This window comes from Artibeus jamaicensis, unplaced genomic scaffold (genome assembly GCF_021234435.1).
Source record: "Artibeus jamaicensis isolate MK-2021 breed Jamaican fruit bat unplaced genomic scaffold, CSHL_Jam_final contig_867, whole genome shotgun sequence".
In the NCBI taxonomy this organism is placed as follows: Eukaryota; Metazoa; Chordata; class Mammalia; order Chiroptera; family Phyllostomidae; genus Artibeus; species Artibeus jamaicensis.
The window spans coordinates 7,659,754-7,680,405 of NW_026521995.1; the positions used below are offsets into that span (position 1 = coordinate 7,659,754).

The 20,652-nt window shown below is 38.6% G+C and overlaps 1 protein-coding gene across 1 annotated transcript in view; it reads left to right on the forward strand.

Annotated features, from left to right (window-relative positions):
• Nucleotides 1–20,652, forward strand: part of YME1L1 (YME1 like 1 ATPase) — a 69,157-nt gene that overhangs the window by 39,865 nt on the left and 8,640 nt on the right. Inside the window, exons 9-15 of the mRNA XM_037137947.2 lie at nucleotides 3,630–3,720; nucleotides 6,875–7,027; nucleotides 8,032–8,164; nucleotides 8,938–9,000; nucleotides 10,070–10,182; nucleotides 11,625–11,780; nucleotides 16,725–16,876. Coding sequence (XP_036993842.1) covers nucleotides 3,630–3,720; nucleotides 6,875–7,027; nucleotides 8,032–8,164; nucleotides 8,938–9,000; nucleotides 10,070–10,182; nucleotides 11,625–11,780; nucleotides 16,725–16,876 — 861 coding nt within the window. The remainder of the gene's footprint in view (nucleotides 1–3,629; nucleotides 3,721–6,874; nucleotides 7,028–8,031; nucleotides 8,165–8,937; nucleotides 9,001–10,069; nucleotides 10,183–11,624; nucleotides 11,781–16,724; nucleotides 16,877–20,652) is intronic.

Consider the following 20,652-nt stretch of genomic DNA (forward strand, 5'->3'; position numbering starts at 1 on the left):
GTCTTGGATGAACCTCATTGGCTGTGATACTGCTCCTGTTTAAAGCTCAGTTTGTTTTTCTTTATGGTGTTGTTGTTGGGTGTTTTCTACTACCTTGTCCTTCAAGTCACTGATTTGGCCCTCTGCTGTATCTCATCTGTTGTTGATTCATCTTAGTGTATTCTTCATTTCAGATATTGCATTCTTCATTTCTGTCTGGTTCTTTTAATTGTTTCTCTGTTCTTTGTTATGCTATCTTTTTAAGTTCCGAGTACATCCGTTTTTGCCATAAGTTCATTGAGTATCATAACCATTATTTCAAACTGTGTATCTGATAGCTTGCTTGCCTCCATTGTACTTAGTTCTTTCTGTGGGGATTTCTCCTGTTCTTTCATCTGGGGCATGTTTCTTTGTCTCTTCATTTTGTTAGCCTCTCTGTGTTTCTTTCTCTCCGTTAGGTAGATCTGCTATGTCTCCCAGTCGTGGTATAGTGGCCTTATGTAGTATCTCGTGGGGCTCAGTTGTGCGTCTCCCTAATCACCTGGTCTTGGTGCTCCAGGAATCTCCCTTGTGTGGGTTATGTGAGCTCTTCTGTTGTAGTTTAGTCTTGATTGCTGTTGGCCTATTTGTGGGTGGTTTTGGCTGTCAGGCTGGCTGGCTATGAGGATTGACCCTCATTACTGTGTCTGAGCTTCTGTGCTGATGTTGACTCCATGAAGTAGAATTCACCCTAGCAGGATCTGGTGCTGGCAAAGATCTTCTTTTTAGTGTGCCACTTTTGGAGCTAATTGGGTTGTGCTCTGGAGTCCATCACTGTGTGTATTGTTTTGGGGGCCTTTGGGGACAGACTGTGGTGCAAGTTAATGTCAGATGCTGCCTATAACCAGCCTTGGGTTACCTGTCTGGAACTACAAAGCAATCCCAGAATTTATCTGCCTCTGCCAGGTCTGGGTACATGTGGGAGGGGCTGAGCTGCTACCAAAGCCTCTTTCCACCTTCTCTGGGCTTGTGGGCAGATTAGCAAGTGTCTCAAGGAACCTGAGGTCCACCTCTGACTGCCAGCTGCCTTATTAGGCTGTTATTGGAAAAGCCATTGCGTTGCATGAGTGGCACTCAGTGAGTGGTGTTCATCTGATTGATAGAGATTTAAACCTGGAGCCAGTGTTGGGTCTGAGGTCACTCAGCAAGTCTGAGGTCATTTAACACCAAAGCCAGCCCTTCCACCTGGGACCTGTGTCCTTTTCTGGTGGGGTAGGGTCTCAGGGAGTCATCGGGATGAGGCCTGCAGAGTTCGCCAGGCTACGACCAAAATTTGGTGTGTGGAGTGGGAGCTCTGCATGGGAACAGAGGTGTGGCTCAGGCACACAGGGAAAAATGGCCCTCCTCTGCAGCCCCATATCTCAGTGTCTTTCCATGTGATGGGCACTATTGAAATCTTCCTGAAACTCATGGAGAGCTCCTCAGTAAAGTCTGTACCATGGGCCCAGCCTGGAGTCTGCAGAAGAGTGGGAGCAATCATGGCCAGGCAGGGCCTCCAGGGGTCAGCAGGGAGGGGCTGTTGCCTCTCCCCAGGCTAATGTTGAATGAAGGGGAGGAGTTGACGATGGCGTGGGAGAGGAACCCAGCACAGGGAGGCTTGCTGCTGTCACTTCAGCCCTACCCCTGTAGCCATGCCACTTAATTTCTCCCTTTATGACTCTGGTTCACCCTGAGCAGTTGTTCCCGTAGAGCCCAGGGTGTTTCCTGTGACTGATCTTCTGTGCACTGACCCATCCCACTTCCTACTGGGTGGGTGGAATCCCTACTGTTTTTCACAGCCAGTCAGAGAAAGACAAATACCATATGCTATCACTTGTATGTAGAATCTAATGAACAAAACAAACTGAGAAACAAAATAGAAACAGAGGCATAGATATATGGAGCAGTTTAGATGCTGTCAGAGAGGAGGGGAGGGGGGCACTGCATGAAAGAAGGTGAAAGGATTAGCCAAAGAACATGTATGCACAACCCATAGATACAACAGGGTGGTGGTGGCCAGGAAGTACAGGGAGAGGGGGCTGGGAGGAGTGGAGGAAAAGGGGACAAGCAGGATATCTGTAAGTGTCAACAATAAAAATTAAAAGAACAGATGTAAATAAGTGCCTACACAGACACATTTTTAAATTTAATGGGTAGCTAACATTTGTAAATTGAAAAACCCATAAAAAGATCTTTGGTTTTTCTCCTTAGAGAATTGAAGTCTGGAGCACTAGGTCTGTATTTCTTGGTAGAGCAAGGTTGTGATTTTGGCCTCTTTAATGGACTGGTATTTTTTAGTTTAGCATTGTCACCACTGTTTCACAGCACCCGGCCTTCTGCCCCAATTTGTGGTATCATTCTGGCACTAGGTTTGTATTTGTGACTTTTATAGTATGCTAACTAGGAAAATTGCTCACCATGTCTGATAGGCCGCTTTTGTAATCTTCTATCCAGAGTTTTTAAAGTTGAGCTAATGTTCTACATATCTTTGTTGGCCAGATCAGCCTCCATTCTTGTTAGGCATGGCAATGTTTTGGGGGTTAAATCTTCTAAACTCTGTTTGCCATAACCCTTTACAGAACAATATCAGTACACCATAGCTTAATTGTGGTCACTGCCCTTTGGCATTTGTTAGGAACTGAATCATTTATAATCTAGTAGTAATTTCTTATAATGAAACAGCCTCATAATTACAAATTAATGTTTAAAGTTAAACATAGATTCCCTTATCATTAATATAATACAGAAATATACTACTGTTAACATATCATATAGTAATTACTTATTAATATAGTGTTATAATTCCACATAATTTGCCCATGAAGCTTAGAAACAGGTCCCCCAAAAATTGTGGATTTGAAACTTGCTAGATGAAATGCCACTGACACATTTGACTAAAATTTTGAATATAATAGTTTTTGTTAACTGGAGGAACCCGGTTTTTTAAAAATGTAAGAAGTTAGCCCTGGCCCTGGCTGGCGTAGCTCAGTGGATTGAGCGCGGGCCTGCGAACCAGAGTATCGCGGTTCAATTCCCAGTTAGGGCACATGCCTGGGTTGCAGGCCAGTTCCCGGCAGGGGACGCATGAGAGGCAACCACACATTGATGTTTCTCTCCCACTCTTTCTCCTTCCCTTCCCCTCTCTCGAAAAATAAAGAAAGAAAATATTTAAAAAAAAAAAAAGAAGTTAGCCCTGACCAGCGTAGCTCAGTTGGTTGAGCATTGTCTTGAAAAATCAAGAGGTTCCCAGTTCGATGCACACATCTCGGTTGCAGGCCCACTCCTGGTTCGGGCACGTGGGACAGGCAGCCAGCTGATATTTCTGTCACATGTCGGTATTTCTTTCCCCTTCTTTCTCTCTCCCTCCCCCTTTCTCGAAAAAGAAGTAAAACGTTTTTTAAAAATGTTAAGAAGTTAAACATGTCTTTCGATGGGATATGTAAGGAGACTTTGCATAATTGGCAATAAGGGTCAGGAGGAAACCCTTTGTGTATTTGTAAGGGGGTATTTTTGTATACTCCTATTGAAGAAAAAAGACAAATTAATTTCCAATTAAATTTACAATGTTCCAAGAGGATTCCTTTATAACCTAATCATTATTTAAAATTGTTTGGTAAATTGTGTCACTTTAGGTAGAGGAAGCTAAACAAGAATTACAGGAAGTTGTGGAATTCTTGAAAAATCCACAAAAGTTTACTGTGCTTGGAGGCAAACTTCCAAAAGGTAAGATATCTTTTTTTTATCAGACTTGATATAAAAAAAATAGTGTAATGTATTACTAACTCAATTTTTATCAGATTTAATTGATTAAAGTTTGGAATTCTTAATTGCTATTTTATAAGTAAGTGCTTATTCTAAATATGGTGGTCTGCATCTTTTTGGGGAGTTTTAAACGTGACCATTTCAAACTTGAAATGAATTTGCAAGAGTAGGACAGAGAACTCTATACTCAACCCAAACTCAACAGTTTAAAGTATTTTGTCCTATTTGCTCATTTACTTTTTTTTGCATGTTTTTTTTAACAGTTGAAAGTTATAAATATTATATCACACATGCTCCTTTACTCCTAAATACCTCATTGTATATTTCCTATGAATAAGGATATTTGTTTTCTACAACTCCAGTACAGTTATTAAAATAAGGAGATTTAGCATTAACCCAAAACTTAACAATTCACAGTCATACTCAGATTTCAGTATTTGTCCCAGTAATACCCTCTGTAGTTTAGTTCCCTCGTTCTCACTCTCACCCTAGGGCTCAGCTCAGGACCCAATCCAGGTTCACATGTAGCATTTAGATTTTTCTTTAATCAGAAAAAATTCCTCAGTCTTTTTTTATAGGGTTGTGGATATTTTATGATCTTAAAAAGTTCTGTAGGGTACACAAAATTTTGTAGAATGTCCTCAGTTTGGTTTTGTCTAGTGTTTTCTCACAGATACTCAATATGATTTTTAATTACTATGTGACATTGTGATTTATAATAAAAATACATTTTGTCTCAATCACTGTCTCAGACACAGAGCTCCTAAAACTCTTGGAATTTTACAGTGAAGAAAGCAATGAAGATATGTTTTGTTGTAATGATGGGGTAACTTTTGGAACACACCTGAGGGATGGAGGGCAGGTTGCCAGGAGAATCTACCCTGTGCTTAAAATGTTGGAATATTTAGTACTGCCCACCTGCCCATTTCCCCCCGAGAGGGGCTGTATGTTGAACCAATGTCCAGTGTCCAATGTCAGTCATATCCGTGTAATGAGGTCTCCGTAAAAACAAAGAAGGATGGGGTTTGTTTGCCCTACATTCTGGCTGTTCTTTAGTTAAGAATACTATAATAAACCAGTAATCTCCTAAGGAAATGTTTCTCAGAGTTCCGTGAGCTGCTCTTGCTGATTAATCATACCCAAGGAGGGAGACATTGGAACTTCTAACTAGCTTGTTGATCAGTACAGGAAACAACCTAGTCTTGCTACTGAGATACCAAGTGGGGAGGGAAGACTGAGTTCTTAACCTGTGGGATCTAATGCTGTTGCTAGATACATAGTGTCAGAATTGACTTAAATTGTAGGATATCCATCTGATGTTAAAATTGCTTGTCAGTGTGAAGGAAAAACCCACATACTGGAATTGGGTACAGAACTGTAATGAATTTATGGTGTCCTTCTATATGGTTGTACTATGCTTTAATGATTTATATTGAAATTTTAAGTATTTCTAATCTTTTACTATTGAAATTAGCACTGTGATGATCATCTTAACATCTTAAGGCTTTGTTCACATGCTTAATAATTTTCTTAGGACAAATTCTAGTTTTGTTAATTTGTCCTTTATAGATTATTATAGATTCCAATGCTGGAAATAGAGACCACGGGTTCAAGAGGGCATTCCTGTTTTTAAGGCTTGTTTTTTACATTCTGTTATATCTCTACTGAGAATGTTCAGTAGTATATAAAAATAATACACACAAGTCTTTGCTAATTTAGTATTCATTTATTAAATCAATACTGCAGTGTCATAGGAAGCATATTTAAAACCATAAAAATAATTACATTTTTCTTTCTGGTCACAAGGAATATTTTATAAATTTATGGGGAAGTCCTCAGGTACTAAGATATAATCTCCAGAATTTGATAGATGATAATTTAAACCAGCTAGGAACCATAATAATATGAAAATACAAGAATAATACATTTCTTAAGTGCTCACCCAAGGATATGTTTATTGATTTTAGAACTAGAGGAAGAGGGGAAAGAGAAATACTGATGTGAGAGAAACATCGGTTGGTTGTCTCCCTCCTGCACATAACCCCTGCTGGGGACCGAGCCTACACCCTTTTAGTGCGCAGAACAGCGCTGCGACCAGTGAGCACCTGGCCTGGGCTAGGCGTAATCTCAAGGGTATTTTTGAGCTGTACTTAAAATGAGATTCTTAATGTTAAAATACATCATTAATACAGTTTTTTGCGTCCTGGCTGGTGTAGCTCAGTGGATTGAGCATAAGCCTGCGAACCAGAGGATCGAGGTTCAATTCCCAGTCAGGGCACATGCCTTGGTTGCAGGCCGGTTCCCTGCAGGCCAGTTCCCAGCAGGGGACACACGAAAGGCAACCATACATTGATGTTTCTCTCCCTCTCCCCTTCCCCTGTAAAGATAAATAAATAAAATCTTTATAAAAAAATACAGTTTTTTACCTTTAATAAATGTAGTCTGAAAAATACTACAATGGAAAGACTATGTTTGTAGTCTTCAAACATATGGAAAAGTCAGAAAGTTGTAGACATTAAGTACTTTAAATAATCTGTTATGCATCACCCAAGAATAAGGACATTGTCCTAAATAAATGATCATTTATCCCAGCAAGTAATACTCAACCCTATTTTCTTTTTAAAAATATTTCATTGTTTATTCTATTAAAGTTATCCCATCCTATTTTCTTAATATCATGTACTCTTCAGTATTTTTCAAATGTTTGTCAGATGTTTCTGGAACTTTTTAAAATGTGTTTTTCGTGGAAGAATATCAGTTTAAGGTTTGTGCATTACTTGTTTGTTGTCTAGTCTCTTAAACTCTTTTTATCTGAATTTTATCTTGTTTAATGATAAGTTTATTATTTCTTTTTTTGAAGATTTGTTCTTGTTTATGTCTGATATGTAGACAGTACTTAGATATACAAGAAAATGAGTTATGGAGAAGATCCTGAAGTGAATCATTAGTTGAGAAAAATGTTTTGTTCTGTTTCAAATTATTGGGCATTGATATGCCTTTAACCTCAAAATTATAAAAATTAATAACTTTGGTTTTTAGATTTATATCAGGATTTGTTTTTGTTTCTTTTTTCTTTAATTTGAGTCATTCTTTTATACTATTTTTTTCCTTTTAGGAATTCTTTTAGTTGGACCACCAGGAACAGGAAAGACACTTCTTGCCCGGGCTGTGGCCGGAGAAGCTGACGTTCCTTTTTACTATGCTTCCGGATCAGAATTTGATGAGATGTTTGTGGGTGTGGGAGCCAGCCGCATAAGAAATCTTTTTAGTATGTTTTAATGTATCTTTTATACAATACTAATTTTTTTTATTTCAGTGAAGGGGAGGGTTCCTTTCTTTTATTTTAGATTTTGTTTATTTATTTTTAGAGAAGGGGAAGGGAGGGGGAGAGAGGGGGAGAGAAACACTGATATATGAGAGAAACATGGATGGGTTGCTTTTTGCACAACCCCAACTGGGGATCTGCTGGCAACCCAGGCATATGCCCCAATGGGGTGAACTTGCAGTTTTCAGGACAGTGTCCAACCCACCAAGCCTCACCAGTCAGATCAGAAGAGGGTTTCTTTCTTTTTTTGTAAAAAGATTTTATTTATTTATTTTTGGAGAGACGAGAAGAGAGGGAGAAAGAGAGGGAGGGAAGGAAACATCAATGTGTGTTTGCCTCTTGCACACCCCCTACCAGGGACCTGGCCCACAACCCAAGCATGTACCCTGACTGGGAATCAAACCCATGACTCTTTGGTTCACAGGCTGGCACTCAGTCCACTGATCCACACCAGTTAGGGCAGAAGAGGGTTTCTTACACTTTGTTTGCTACTTAAGATTTATAGTGAGCTGAAATAGCTATTGTTCTGTTTTCAGGTAAAATACATGTGTGAGCTAAAACAGAACTGTACTTTTTTCCCCAAATATAGTCAGAATAGCTAGTGGTAGTGTTAGATGTGGTTGGAGACTGTGGAAAAGCTATTTTTTTTTAATTAAATTCATCATTTCTGTAGTATGTAATTAACCTCTGATGGCTGTGTAAGGTTTCTACAACTAGAAATAAAGAGTGAATGAATACTTCGTTGTTTTTATTATATATCATTCTTTATAGTATACTTTTCTTCTGAGGCTATTATTCTTTAATCAGTTTTTAAAAAACTGAAATCTTTTCCTGTATATTTTGTCCCTAATGAATATCTTTTGACAATCTTATAGGTTTTTAATATTATGATTTTCTTCAGAAAGTGTTGATTTTATTAAACTTATTTGAATCTTCTGTTTTCCTAGGGGAAGCAAAAGCGAATGCTCCTTGTGTTATATTTATTGATGAATTAGATTCTGTTGGTGGAAAACGAATTGAATCTCCAATGCATCCATATTCAAGGCAGACAATAAATCAACTTCTTGCTGAGATGGATGGGTAATGACTCTTCCTGCCTTTCCAGTATGGTGATATATTTGGTAACATTCAAGAGAGGAAAAATGTTATGTTATTATAGGCAACAGAGTAGTCCCTCATGCAAGAAGTCAAGACAAGCTATTCTCAGGATTGTATTGTTTTTCATTCTAATGGGATAATTAATGTGCCAACTCCTTTTAATTTGTGATATTTACATATTTTTAACGTTTAATGTATTGTGACAGGAAGGCAGCGATTCCTGCTGAGACTAGTAGCCTAGTCCCTGCACTATTTGTGACCAGACTGGAGTGCTGACATACATTAAAAGCTTGCATCAGCATTCATAATATACAAAGGAGAAGTTGAGGTTATGTTTGAGGTTGCTTTGAAAGAAGCAAAAAAGTTTGTTGTATATATATATATATATATATATGAGACATTTTGGAACTAAATAGGAAGTCTAGGAGCAAATAATTTGAATTGATAAACTTGAAAATAATTTTTCAAAAATTAGATGCCCAAGCTTTTTTGTGTCAGGACATTTCTTCCTAAGTAGAACAAATATTTTGCAGGTACATAATTACAGGTGATTTGGTAATTTATTATTAGCAGTTTTATTGATGTACACTGGCATAACATTTGTTCCTTTTAAGAAATAGAGATACCATTTGGGACATAAAAAATACTAGTCCATTTTCTTTGCTGTTAAGATTAATGTTAAACAGTTTTATGTTAAATATTTGTATATGTGTGTTGTTTTAATCTTTAGTGAAAAGATACTATTTTTTTAATAGTTTCAAACCCAATGAAGGAGTTATCATCATAGGAGCCACAAACTTCCCAGAGGCATTAGATAAGTAAGTATTAAAAGATTTTTGTGACGTACTGATACATGCTGGAACGTGGATGAACTTTGAAAACATTATGCTAAGAGAAGGAATCCCATCAAAAACACCACATATAGTTCCATTTATATGAACTGTCCACTGTACATAAGTCCATAGCAGTAGAAAGTAGATAGAGTAGGGGTTGCCAGTGGTTGGGGAGATCGAGAAATGACTGCCAGTGGGTATAGGGTTTCTTTTTGAAGGGGTATGAAAATATTTTGCCATTCGATTGTGGTGATGGTTTCACATTCTAAATATATTAGATATTTGCATTTTATAATGCATTTTATTTATGTTTTAAATTACAAGACAATGTTTATTTAGAAAGCCAAAGACATAGAAAAGGTGAGCCAGCTAGGCTGCATGGTCTCAGGAAACAAGTCAGCAGAGGCAAAAGAAGGGCCCTTGGGGCTCAGGAGAGAGGCAGAATGTGCCCAGGGTGAGAGAAGAAGGAAGACACTGGCGTTCTCAAAAGAGGGTGCAGGGATTACTCACTTTACATTTGCTGGCATGTGAGTTGTATCTCCTGAAACCTACTAAAAGAACCTTCTGACAACTTATATACCACACAGACTTTTTTGGGTGGAGAGCATTTTGAAAATAAAATGCACTGTAGTTTTAATTTTTGTTGATGTTTTATAGAAGTTAGTCATACTTTTATTTCACCTAATGGTTTGTCTTTGCCTGAGACTCTAGTTTAACATTCTGCACTCACAGAAGTTAAGATGGGTAAGTGGCTCTCATAATAGACATGTGTAGAATTATTGGTTCCCTGCCTGACTGACTTACACATTTTTATTTCTGGCGGTTGTATACTATCTAGATGCACACATATATTTGCGTATATCATTGATCTGCCTTCTGGTTGTTGAAGCTTATATGTGAGCCATTTTTACAAGGAACTAGCTGATACTTATGTTCAAAACTCCTTCTAACCTCTGGATGCATTGCCTTTCCATCCTCTCCTTAGAGGGGTCGTCCTGTTTAATGTGACATAGACAACTTAACAATTTTCATTTGTTTTGTATTCTTCCTTTAGCGCCTTAATTCGTCCTGGTCGATTTGACATGCAGGTTACAGTTCCAAGGCCAGATGTAAAAGGCCGAACAGAAATTTTGAAGTGGTATCTCAATAAAATAAAGTTTGATCAGTGTAAGTGTAATCCCATGATACAAACATTGTTATCTTCACAAAATGGTAATAAGTCAGTCTACCTTGTTCGTGCTTCTTACTTGATCAGTGTCTTAAAAGACTAGTTCCTTTATTTCTTTTTTTCTTCCATTTACATAGCCTTAAGAAAAAGTCCATTTTCTAATTAATGTATATTCAGGAGATTTTATCATTTAGAATCCTGCTTCTAATGAAAGTTATCTTTTGAGTATCCACATAGATAATATTTGAAGATGAATACATGTATGTTTTTAAGATGAATGTAAAATATGAAATGATGGAAAAAAGTGTCTGTATATTTATTATGAGCATAGTACCTCATGATATAATCACTTTGGTAGCAAAGGAGGAGAAAGCCACCTGTAAAAACACAAAGGAAGGAAACATCCTAGACCAACCTGAATAATAAAATTCAGCTATTGAAGTTGCAGTATCTTCAGACAAATCAGAATCAAGTGATAAAACCAAGTATGTGTCCTGTAGTAAACGGTGCTTTCATGCCCAAAGTATTCCAAGGTGAAACTTAGAAAACAAATTGTTGTCTGTGATTATGCTTTTTGGATTTGTTGTTTGGCCAGTAAAGATATAGTTCATAATTACAGGTTTTAAAATTGTCCGATTAGTCTACATTTCTTTATTTTTCACAAAGTTATTTAACCTTAACTTTTGTGATTGACCCAATGGCAATTTTAATGGCATATTTAATAGCAATTTTGGTCTTCTTCTCTTAGAATTTAGTAAAGTATGTTTATTGTTTAGTATCAGTAAAATAAAAATTTTAGCCCTTGCTGGTTGGCTCAGTGGATTGAGCACTGACCTGCAAACCGAAAGGTCACTGGTTGAATTCACAGTCAGGGCACATGCCTGGGTTGCAAGCCAGGTACCCAGCTGGGGACGTGCAAGAGGCAACTGATTCATGAACCTCGCACACATTTATGTTTTCTTTCCCTTTCTTCATACCTTCCCTTCTCTTTAAAAGTAAATAAACAAAATCTTCAAAAAGAATCAACTAGTGAATGCATTAATAAGGTGAAACAGCAACTCAATGTTTCTCTCTATAAAACTGAATAAAAAATACCCCCTGGCTGGTGTAGCTCAGTGGATTGAGCACAGACTGTGAACCAAAGGGTCACCAGTTCGATTCCCAGTCAGGGCACATGCCTGGGTGTGGGCCAGGTCCCCAGTGGGGGCCACATGAGAGGCAACCACACACTGATGTTTCTGTCTCTCTTTCTCCTTCCCTTCCCCTCTGTCTAAAAATAAAAATAAATAAAATCTTTAAAAAAAGAATAAAAATAAATGTAAAAGATAGATATTTTAAATTACAGTTCATGATGGCTGTTTTCTGGAAATTTGAGTTCTTTGTGACAAGCTTTGTGTTCATTGTTTTGCAATTTTAATATTGTGTTCATGTGTCTATGTAGCTGTTGATCCAGAAATCATAGCTCGAGGTACTGTCGGCTTTTCTGGAGCAGAGTTGGAGAACCTTGTGAACCAAGCTGCGTTAAAGGCAGCTGTTGATGGAAAAGAAATGGTTACCATGAAAGAACTAGAGTTTTCCAAAGATAAAATTCTAATGGGTAGGTTGTTTTTTTTTGTATCTTACACTATTCAGTATGTTAGAGAATAAATCCATTTTGAGATATTACGAAAAACAAAGATAGAGGAACATGAAAATTTTTATTTGGATGTAGTGAAACAATTTGTTCTCTTGTAAGGCATATATAGATTTTATAATTATACTTTCTGGGAGACATGGATATGCATGTTCTCACACTTGATATTGCTGAGAGAAAAGAATGGTTAATTTTACTCTTTTGAGTATTTAGTTTTTAATTTACATTTTGAATTGACTTCAAAACAAGTTAATTATGATAATTCCTTTTAAATTGGAAGTTCATTTTCTAGAAATGGAATTAAGCTTTCTTTTTTGATATAAGGATTAAGGTGACAGTTCTAATAATTTTTGTTTTCAGTTGAAATTGTACTTTACAACATCTGTCCAGAAAAAGTCCTGCCATTGTTAATATAATGAGAGTGGTTTGTATGACATCGATATAACCTGGCAGCCAAGGAGAGTGGACTGGAATGCACATGTGTGAACAATGATGACTTCACTGTACTAGTCAGTGGGGGTGGTAGACACTGTTGAGTGAGCATGTGTACTGTGTGGCCATCACATTTAAAAGCACTGAGTGAATAGAGCAATGAATCTGCCTCATATTTTTGTTGTGAAAGCTATTTGGATGATTCAGAAGGCCACAGCTTTGGGCAGCTGGTGACTGGCAGCTTCATCACAACCATATGCCCACTCAGGCATCATGTCTCCTATAGAGTTTTTTGGCAACACATTAAATTACCCTGGTGACTCAGCCCTGCTGCAGAGCAGATTTGTCACCCTGTGACTTCTGGCTTTTCCCAAAACTAAAATGAGATCCAGGAAAGCAGGACAGGGCAGATAAGGGTGATTGGAAGAACTGTGTGAGGTCCCAAGATGGCTACTTTGAAGGGGACTGAGGCGTCATTGTCCTATGTACAATGTCTCTTGTATCTTGTACCTTCTTCAATAAATGCCTGTAGCCTTCTGGCCAAGATGGAGGCGTAGGTAGATATACTTTGCCTCTTTGCACAACCAGAAGATGGACAACAACAAATTTAAAAACAAAACATAACCAGAACTCCCAGAAAATCCAACTGCATGGGAGTTTGATAACTCACAGAGTTGGTAAAGAAGAAACATTTGATGCTTCCAGCCAAGATGTAGGTGTAGGTGGGAACGCTATACCTCCTCGCACAATCAATTTTAAGGACAACAAAGATTTAGAAATAAAAACACAACTAAAACAGACAGAAAATGGAACTGTACTGAAGTCTGACAACAACGAACCATTCATCCAGACCGGTAAGAAGGGCGAAGTTGGTGGCTGGCAGGAGGGCTCACGGCACGAAAAAGCACTGGCTGCTGGATTGCCCCAGACATGCAGGCAGCAGTTTGAAGATCCCAGGCAAGGGGTGGCAACAGGCAGACCCAGCGAGGGCACAAGGTGGATGGCTGACCACAGTCCCACGTTCACGCGCAGATAAACCAGGCATAAAAACAGACAGCGAGACAGGCTGGGCAACCCAAGGCCCCAGCGAGAGAAATTAAAGCCTAAAAGCACCGATTGGAAAAACTTTCAGGGGTTGAGGTTCCAGGAGAGGCTCCCAGCCTCACAGGAGAGTTCGTTAGAGCAACCCACAGGGTCCTAGAACATACACAATCCTACACACCCGGGAACAAGCACCCGAAGGGCCCAATTTGCTTGTGGGAAGCAGCAGAGGGGACCAAAATCCGAGAGAGATCAGAAGAAACTCCATTTCTCCTTCTCTGAACCCACCCCCAGTCACAACCCAGTTACCGGGTTGTCCTGCCCTGGTGAACACCTAAGCTTTCGCCCTCATATGTAACAGGTAATAACAGTTCAGAACATTATGCCTCAAGCAAAAGAATAGCTCAAAGCCCCAGAGCCAATACTTCTAAGCGGTTAAGAGATAGCCAACCTATCCGATGCACAGTTCAAAACACTGGTGATGGTGATGCTCTCAGAACTGGTTGGTTTTAGTTGCGAATTGGATGAAAAAATGAAGGCTACACTAAGTGAAATGAAGCAAATTGTACAGGGAACTACAAGTGATGGAAACAAAACTGGCACTAAAATCAGTGGAGTGGACCAGAAAGTAGAAAGAAACAACCAAGCAGAAAAGAATGAAGAAATAAGAATGCAAAAAAAAGGACAGGCTTAGGAACTTCCAGGACACCTTTATAAATGTTACAACGTCTGAATTATAGGGGTATCGGAAGGGGGAGAGGAAGAGCAACAAGTGGAAAACTTATTTGGACAAATAATAAAGGAGAATTTCCCCAATCTGGCAAAGCCAATAGACTTCCAGGAAGTCTAGGAAGCTCAGAGAGTCCCAAAGAAAGTAGACCCAAAGAAACACACCAAGGCACATCATAATTACATTAGCCAAGATTAAAATGAAGGACAGAATTCTAGAAGCAGAAAGAGATAAGGGGACAATCATCTACAAAGAAGATCCCATCAGACTGTCAGCTGATTTCTCAAAAGAGACCTTACAGGCAAGAAAGGGCTGGAAAGAAGTATTCCAAGTAATGATAGGTGAGGACATACATACATGCAAGATTGATCTATCCAGCAAAGCTTTCATTTAGAATGGAAGGGCAGATAAAGTGCTTCTCAGATAAGATCAAGTTCAAGGAGTTCATCATCACCAAGGCCTTATTATATGAAATGTTAAAGGGACTTATCTAAGAAAAAGAAGATAAAAAATATGAACAGTGAAAGAACAGCAGGCAGTTATTAACAACCACACCTAAAACAAAAGCAAACTAAGAGGACAGCTAGATCAGGAGCAGAACCATAGAAATGGAGATCCCATGGAGGGTTAGCAACAGGGGAGTGGGAGGAGGAGAAGGGGGGAGAAGGTACACAGAATAAGCATAGATGGTAGGTAGAAAATAGACGGGGGAGGGCAAGAGTAGTGTGGGAAATGTAAAAGCTAAAGAACTTGTGACACATTGACATGAACTAAAGGGGAGGAATGGGTGGGAGGGGGTTGCAGTGTGGTGAGAAATGGGACAATCATAATGGCATAATCAAACATCCGGAGTAGTGGGATGGGCAGCTGGGCAAAGAGGACTCTGGGCAAGTTGGCAGCTGGTGGAGTGGACGGTCCCACATTTTTGAGAGGGTAAGTGAGGAGGAAAAAATAGGGAGCAAGACGGTGTAACCAAGGGTTCCATTGTAGGGAAATAAACCCTCAATACCTGTGACTGAAAGAAACCTGGGAGCATTGAGGTAGCAGAAGAAATTCCCAGCGTCACAGGAGAGGAAATTGAAGAGGTCTACAGGCTTCTAGAACATACAGAAAACCACCCACCTGGATATGAGCCCCAGAAGGACCCAATTTTTTGTGTGTAGTGGAGTAAGTAACTGAAAGCCAGCCATGAGATGAGCAGGTAGCATTTTTCCTTCTTGGAACCCTCCCCCACATACAGGGCCACAATTTAGAGACATGGGTTGCCCCACCCTGGTAAATACCTAAGGGTCCGCTTCTTACTACAGACAGTTGGCGCAGGCCAAAAAATATGGCCCAAATGAAAGAACAGATCAAAGCTCCCAAAAAATACAACTGAGCAATGAGGAGATAGCCAACCTGTCAAAGTTCAAAACACTGGTAATCAGGATGCTCAGAAAAATGTCAGTGTATGGTGGCAATATACAGGAAAAAGTGAGGGCTATGAAAAGTGAAATAAAGGGAGCCAACAGTGAAGGGAAGGAAACAGGGATTCAGATCAGTAGTTTGGAACAAAAGAAAGAAAGAAATGATGATCCAGAACAGAAAGAAGAAACAGTTTTTAAAAATGTGGGGTGGCTCAGCACCCTTCAGGACAATTTTAAATGTTTCAATATTCAAATCATAGAGGTGCTAAAAGGAAAAGAGGAAGAGCAAGGAGTTGAAAACATATTTGAAAGCATAATGAGAGAGAACTTCCCGAATCAGGCAAAGGAAATAGACTTCCAGGAAGTTCAGAGTCCCAAAGAAGTTGGACCCAAGGAAGCAAACAGCAAGGCACATCATAATTATATTATATTACATTAAAGATGAGAAAATCTTAAAAGTAGTAAGAGAAAAGAGACAGTTACCTACATAGGAGTGCCTAAAAGACTGTCTGTTGATTTGTAGAAAGAAACTTGCAGACAGGAAGGGGCTGACAGAAAGGATTCAAAGTCATGAAAGGCAAGGACCTACATCCAAGATTACTTTCGCCAGCAAAGCTATCATTTAGAATGGAAGGGCAGATAAAGTGCTTCCCAGATAAGGTCAAGTTAAAGAATTTCTTCATCACCAAGCCCATATTAAAAGAAATATTAAAGTGACTTATCTAAGAAAAATATAAATATGAACAGTAAAATGACAACAAACTCACAACCATCCATGACTGAACCTAGAGAAACAAAAACAGACCAAGCACACAACTTGAATGGGAACAGAATCACAGAAATAGAGATAACATGGAGGGTTATGGGGGAGAGGCAGGAGGGGAGAATGGGGGAAAAGGTACCGGGATTAAGAAGCATAAATGGTAGGTACAAAACAGAGAAGGCAGAGAACTTGTGTGTATGACCCATGGACATGAAACAAGGGGGGAATGCTGTTGGAAGGTGGGTACCAGGTGGAGGGGAATAAAGAGGAAGATAAAGATGGGACAGCTGTTAATAGTATAATCAATAAAATATATTAGAAAATAAATGCCTCTATATTTCGTATTACATGGCTGAATATTTTCTGGACAGACCTTTAATATGTACAATTCTACTTATTTTGAAACTTTTGCTTAAAATATTTTTAGTCATATTAAATCATATTCCTTTAAGAACAACTTTGAGGCCAGTTGGCTTTATTCACTTAAATAGACCTCTCTAATGGAATGTTTTACCTGATTAAATATTTGTCCGTAGGTCCAGAGCGTAGAAGCGTGGAAATTGATAACAAAAACAAAACTATCACCGCATATCATGAATCTGGCCACGCTATCATTGCATATTACACTAAAGATGCTATGCCGATCAACAAAGCCACCATCATGCCCCGAGGGCCAACACTTGGGCATGTAAGTACTTTGTAGGTTTGTTCACTTTCTTTTTCTCTTCTTTTTTTAAAGTAATAACTTCTTTATCTTTTTTATTTAATTATTGTTCAAGTACAGTTTTCTGTTTTTTACTCCCAGCCCACCTCCTCACCTCCCTCCCATTTCCCCCCTCGCCTTAGTTTTTGTCCATGTGTCCTTTATACTTGTTTCTGTGAATCCTTCCCCTTTTCCCCTGAAATTCTCTTCCCTCTCTCTCTTGTCCCTGTTAGCCTGCTCTGTATTTCAGTGTCTTTGGTTATATTTTGCATGATTGTTTCTTTTGTTGTTTAGGGTCCTGTTAAAGGTGAGATCATATGGTATTTGTCTTTCAACACTTGGCTTATTTCACTCAGCATAATGCTTTCCAGTTCCATCCATGTTGTTGCAAAGGGTGATAGCTCCTTCCTCTCTGCTGCATAGAATTCCATTGTGTATATGTACCACAATTTTTTGATCCGTTCATTTACTGATGGGCACCTAGGTTGCTTCCAACTCTTGGCTATTGTAAATTGTGCTGCTATGAACATTGGGTGCATAGGTTCTTTGATATTGATGTTTTAGGATTCTTAGGATATACTCCTAACAGTGGAATTGCTGGGTTAAAAGGCAGATTCATTTTTAGTTTCCTTAGAAAATTCCATACTGTTTTCCATAATGGTTGTACCAGTCTGCAATCCCACCAACAGTGGACTAAGGACCCCTTTTCCCCACAACCTCTCCAACATTTGTTGTTTGTTGCTTTGTTTATGATGGCCATTCTGACCTAGTGTAAAGTGGTATTTCATTGTGGTTTTAATTTGCATCTCTCTGATAGCTAGCAATATTGAGCATCTTTTCATGTGTCTCTGGATCCTCTGTATGTCCTCCTTGGAGAAGTGTCTGTTCAAGTCCTTTGCCCATTTTTTTAATTGAGTTGGTTGTCTTCTTAGAGTGGAGTCATGTGAGTTCATTGTATATTTTGGAGATTAAATCTTTGTCTGAGGCCCTGGCTGGTGTAGCTCAGTGGATTGAGCATGGGCCTGCGAACCAGGTGGTCGAGGTTCAATTCCCAGTCAGGGCACATGCCTGGGTTGTAGGCCAGTTCCCAGCGGGAGACACATGAGAGGCAACCATACATTGATATTTCTCTCCCTCTCTCCTTCCCTTCCCCTCTAAAGATAAATGAGTAAAATCTTTAAAAAAAAACACAAAAAAGACCTTTGTCTGAGGTATCATTGGCAAATATGTTTTCCCATACAATTGATTCTCTTTTTATCTTAATACTGTTTTCTTTAGCCATGCAGAAGCTTTTAATTTTGATGAGATCCCATTTGTTTATTCTTTCCTTTATGTCCCTTGCTCTAGGGGACATACCAGTAAAAATGTTGCCGTGTGAAATATCTGAGATTTTCCTGCCAATGTTCTCCTCTAGGATTTTAATGGTGTCACAGCTGATATTTAAGTCTTTTATCCACCTTGAATTCATTTTGGTGTATGGTGTAAGTTGATGCTCAAGTTTCGTTTTTTGCATGTAGCTTTCCAGGTATCCCAATAACATTTGTTGAAGAGGCTATTTTTACTTCATTTTATGCTATGCCCCCTTTGTTGAATATTAATTGCCCGGAGACACTTGGGTTTATATCTGGGCTCTCTGTTCTGTTCCATTGGTCTATGTGCCTGTTTTTATGCCAGTACCACGCTGTTTTGATTATAGTGGCCTTGTAATAAGTTTGGTATCAGGCATTGTGATCCCTCCTACTTTGTTCTTTCTCAAAATTGCAGCTGCTATTCGGGATTGTTTATGGTTCCATATAAATTTTTGAAGTGTTTGTTCTGTGAAATATTCCATTGGTACTTTAATAGGTATTGCATTGAATCTGTAAATTGCTTTGGGTAGTATGGACATTTCGATGATGTTAATTCTTCCAATCCATGAACAAGGTATATGTTTCCATTTGTTTGCGTCTCCCTTGATTTCTCTCTTCAGTGCTGTGTAGTTTTCTGTATACAGGTCTTTTACCTCCTTGGTTATATTTATTCCCAGATATTTTATTTTTCTTTTTTCTATATCGAATGGGATTCTTTTCTTGATTTTTGCTTCTGCTGCTTCATTGTCGGTATCCAAAAATGCCTTTGATTTCTGGATATTGTCTTTGTATCCCGCTGTTTTGCCAAATTCATTTATTAGTTTGAGAAGTTTTGGGGTGGAGTGTATAGGATTTTCCATGTACGCTATCATGTCATCTGCAAACAGTGACAGTTTTGTTTTCTCCTTTCCGATTTGGATGCCTTTTATTTTATTTTCTTTCCTGATCTCTGTAGCTAAAACTTCCCAGTACTATATTGAATAGAAATGGTGAAAGTGGACAACCTTGTCTTGTTCCTGATCATAGTGGAAAAGCTTTTAGTTTTTGCCCATTGAGTATAATGTTGGCTGTAGGTCTCTCGTGTATGGCCTTTATTATATTGAGGAATGCTCCCTCTATTCCCACTTTGCTGAGTGCTTTTATCATAAATGGGTGATGTACCTTATCAAAAGCTTTTTCCGCATCTGTTGATATGATCATGTGATTTTTGTCTTTGCTCTTGTTTATGTGATGTATTACATTTACTGATTTTAGAATATTGAACCATTTTTGCATCCCTGGGTTGAATCCCACTTCGTCATAGTTATGAATTGTCTTTTTAATGTATTGTTGGATGCGATTTTCTAATATTTTGTTGAGGATTTTAACATCTATGTTCATGAGCAATATTGGCCTAAAGTTTTCTTTCTTTGTTGGGTCTTTACCTTGTTTTGGAATTAGGATGATGCTGGCTTCATAAAAAGAGTTTGACAGTCTTCCATCCTGTTGGATTATTTGGAATAGTCTGTGAAGAATAGGGGTTAACTCTTCATTAAATGCTTTGTAGAATTCTCCTGTGAAACCATCTGATCCAGGGCTTTTGTGTGACGGGAGTTTTTTTGTTACTGCTTCAATTTTATTTGCTGTTATTGGTCTGTTCAGGTTTTCTGCTTCTTCATTGCGTTTTGGAAGATTATATTTTTCTAGAAATTTGTCCATTTCACCTAGGTTTTCAAATTTCTTACAATCCCTTCTATTTCTGTGGTGTCAGTTGTAATCTCTCCTCTTTCATTTCTGATTGTGTTTATTTGAGTCCTCTCTCTTCTTTTCTTGATGAGCCTACTTAATGGCTTGTCGATTTTGTTTATGTTTTCAAAAAACCAGCCCCTGGATTCATTGATCCTTAGAATTGTGCTTTTAATCTCTATGTCACTTAATTCTGCTCTGATCATGGTTGGGAGATCTACTTGGTCTGGGCTGTCCTTGTTGTTGTTCCTCGAGTTCTTGCAGGCATAGGGTTATTAGGTTGTTTGTTTGAAATGTTTCTGTCTTTTTTAGGTAGGCCTGTATTGCTATGAACTTCCTTCTCAGGACTGCCTTTGCTGTGTCCCATAGGTTTTGGGTTGTTGTGATTTCATTTTTATTTGTTTCCCGAAACTTTTTGATTTCTTCCCTAATTTCATTCTTGACCCATTCATCCATTCTTTTACGGCATGCCATTCAATCTCCATGATTTGGGGGGTTTGGGGGTTTTTCCTTGATGTTGGTTTATAGTTTCAGTCCCTTGTCGTCAGAGAAAATGCTGTGAATGATTTTGATTTTCTTGAATTTGTTGAGGCTTGTTTTGTGTCCTATCATGTGGTCTATCTTTGAAAATGTTCCATGAGCATTTGAAAAGAATGTTTATTTAGCTTCTTTGGGATGAAGGGCTCC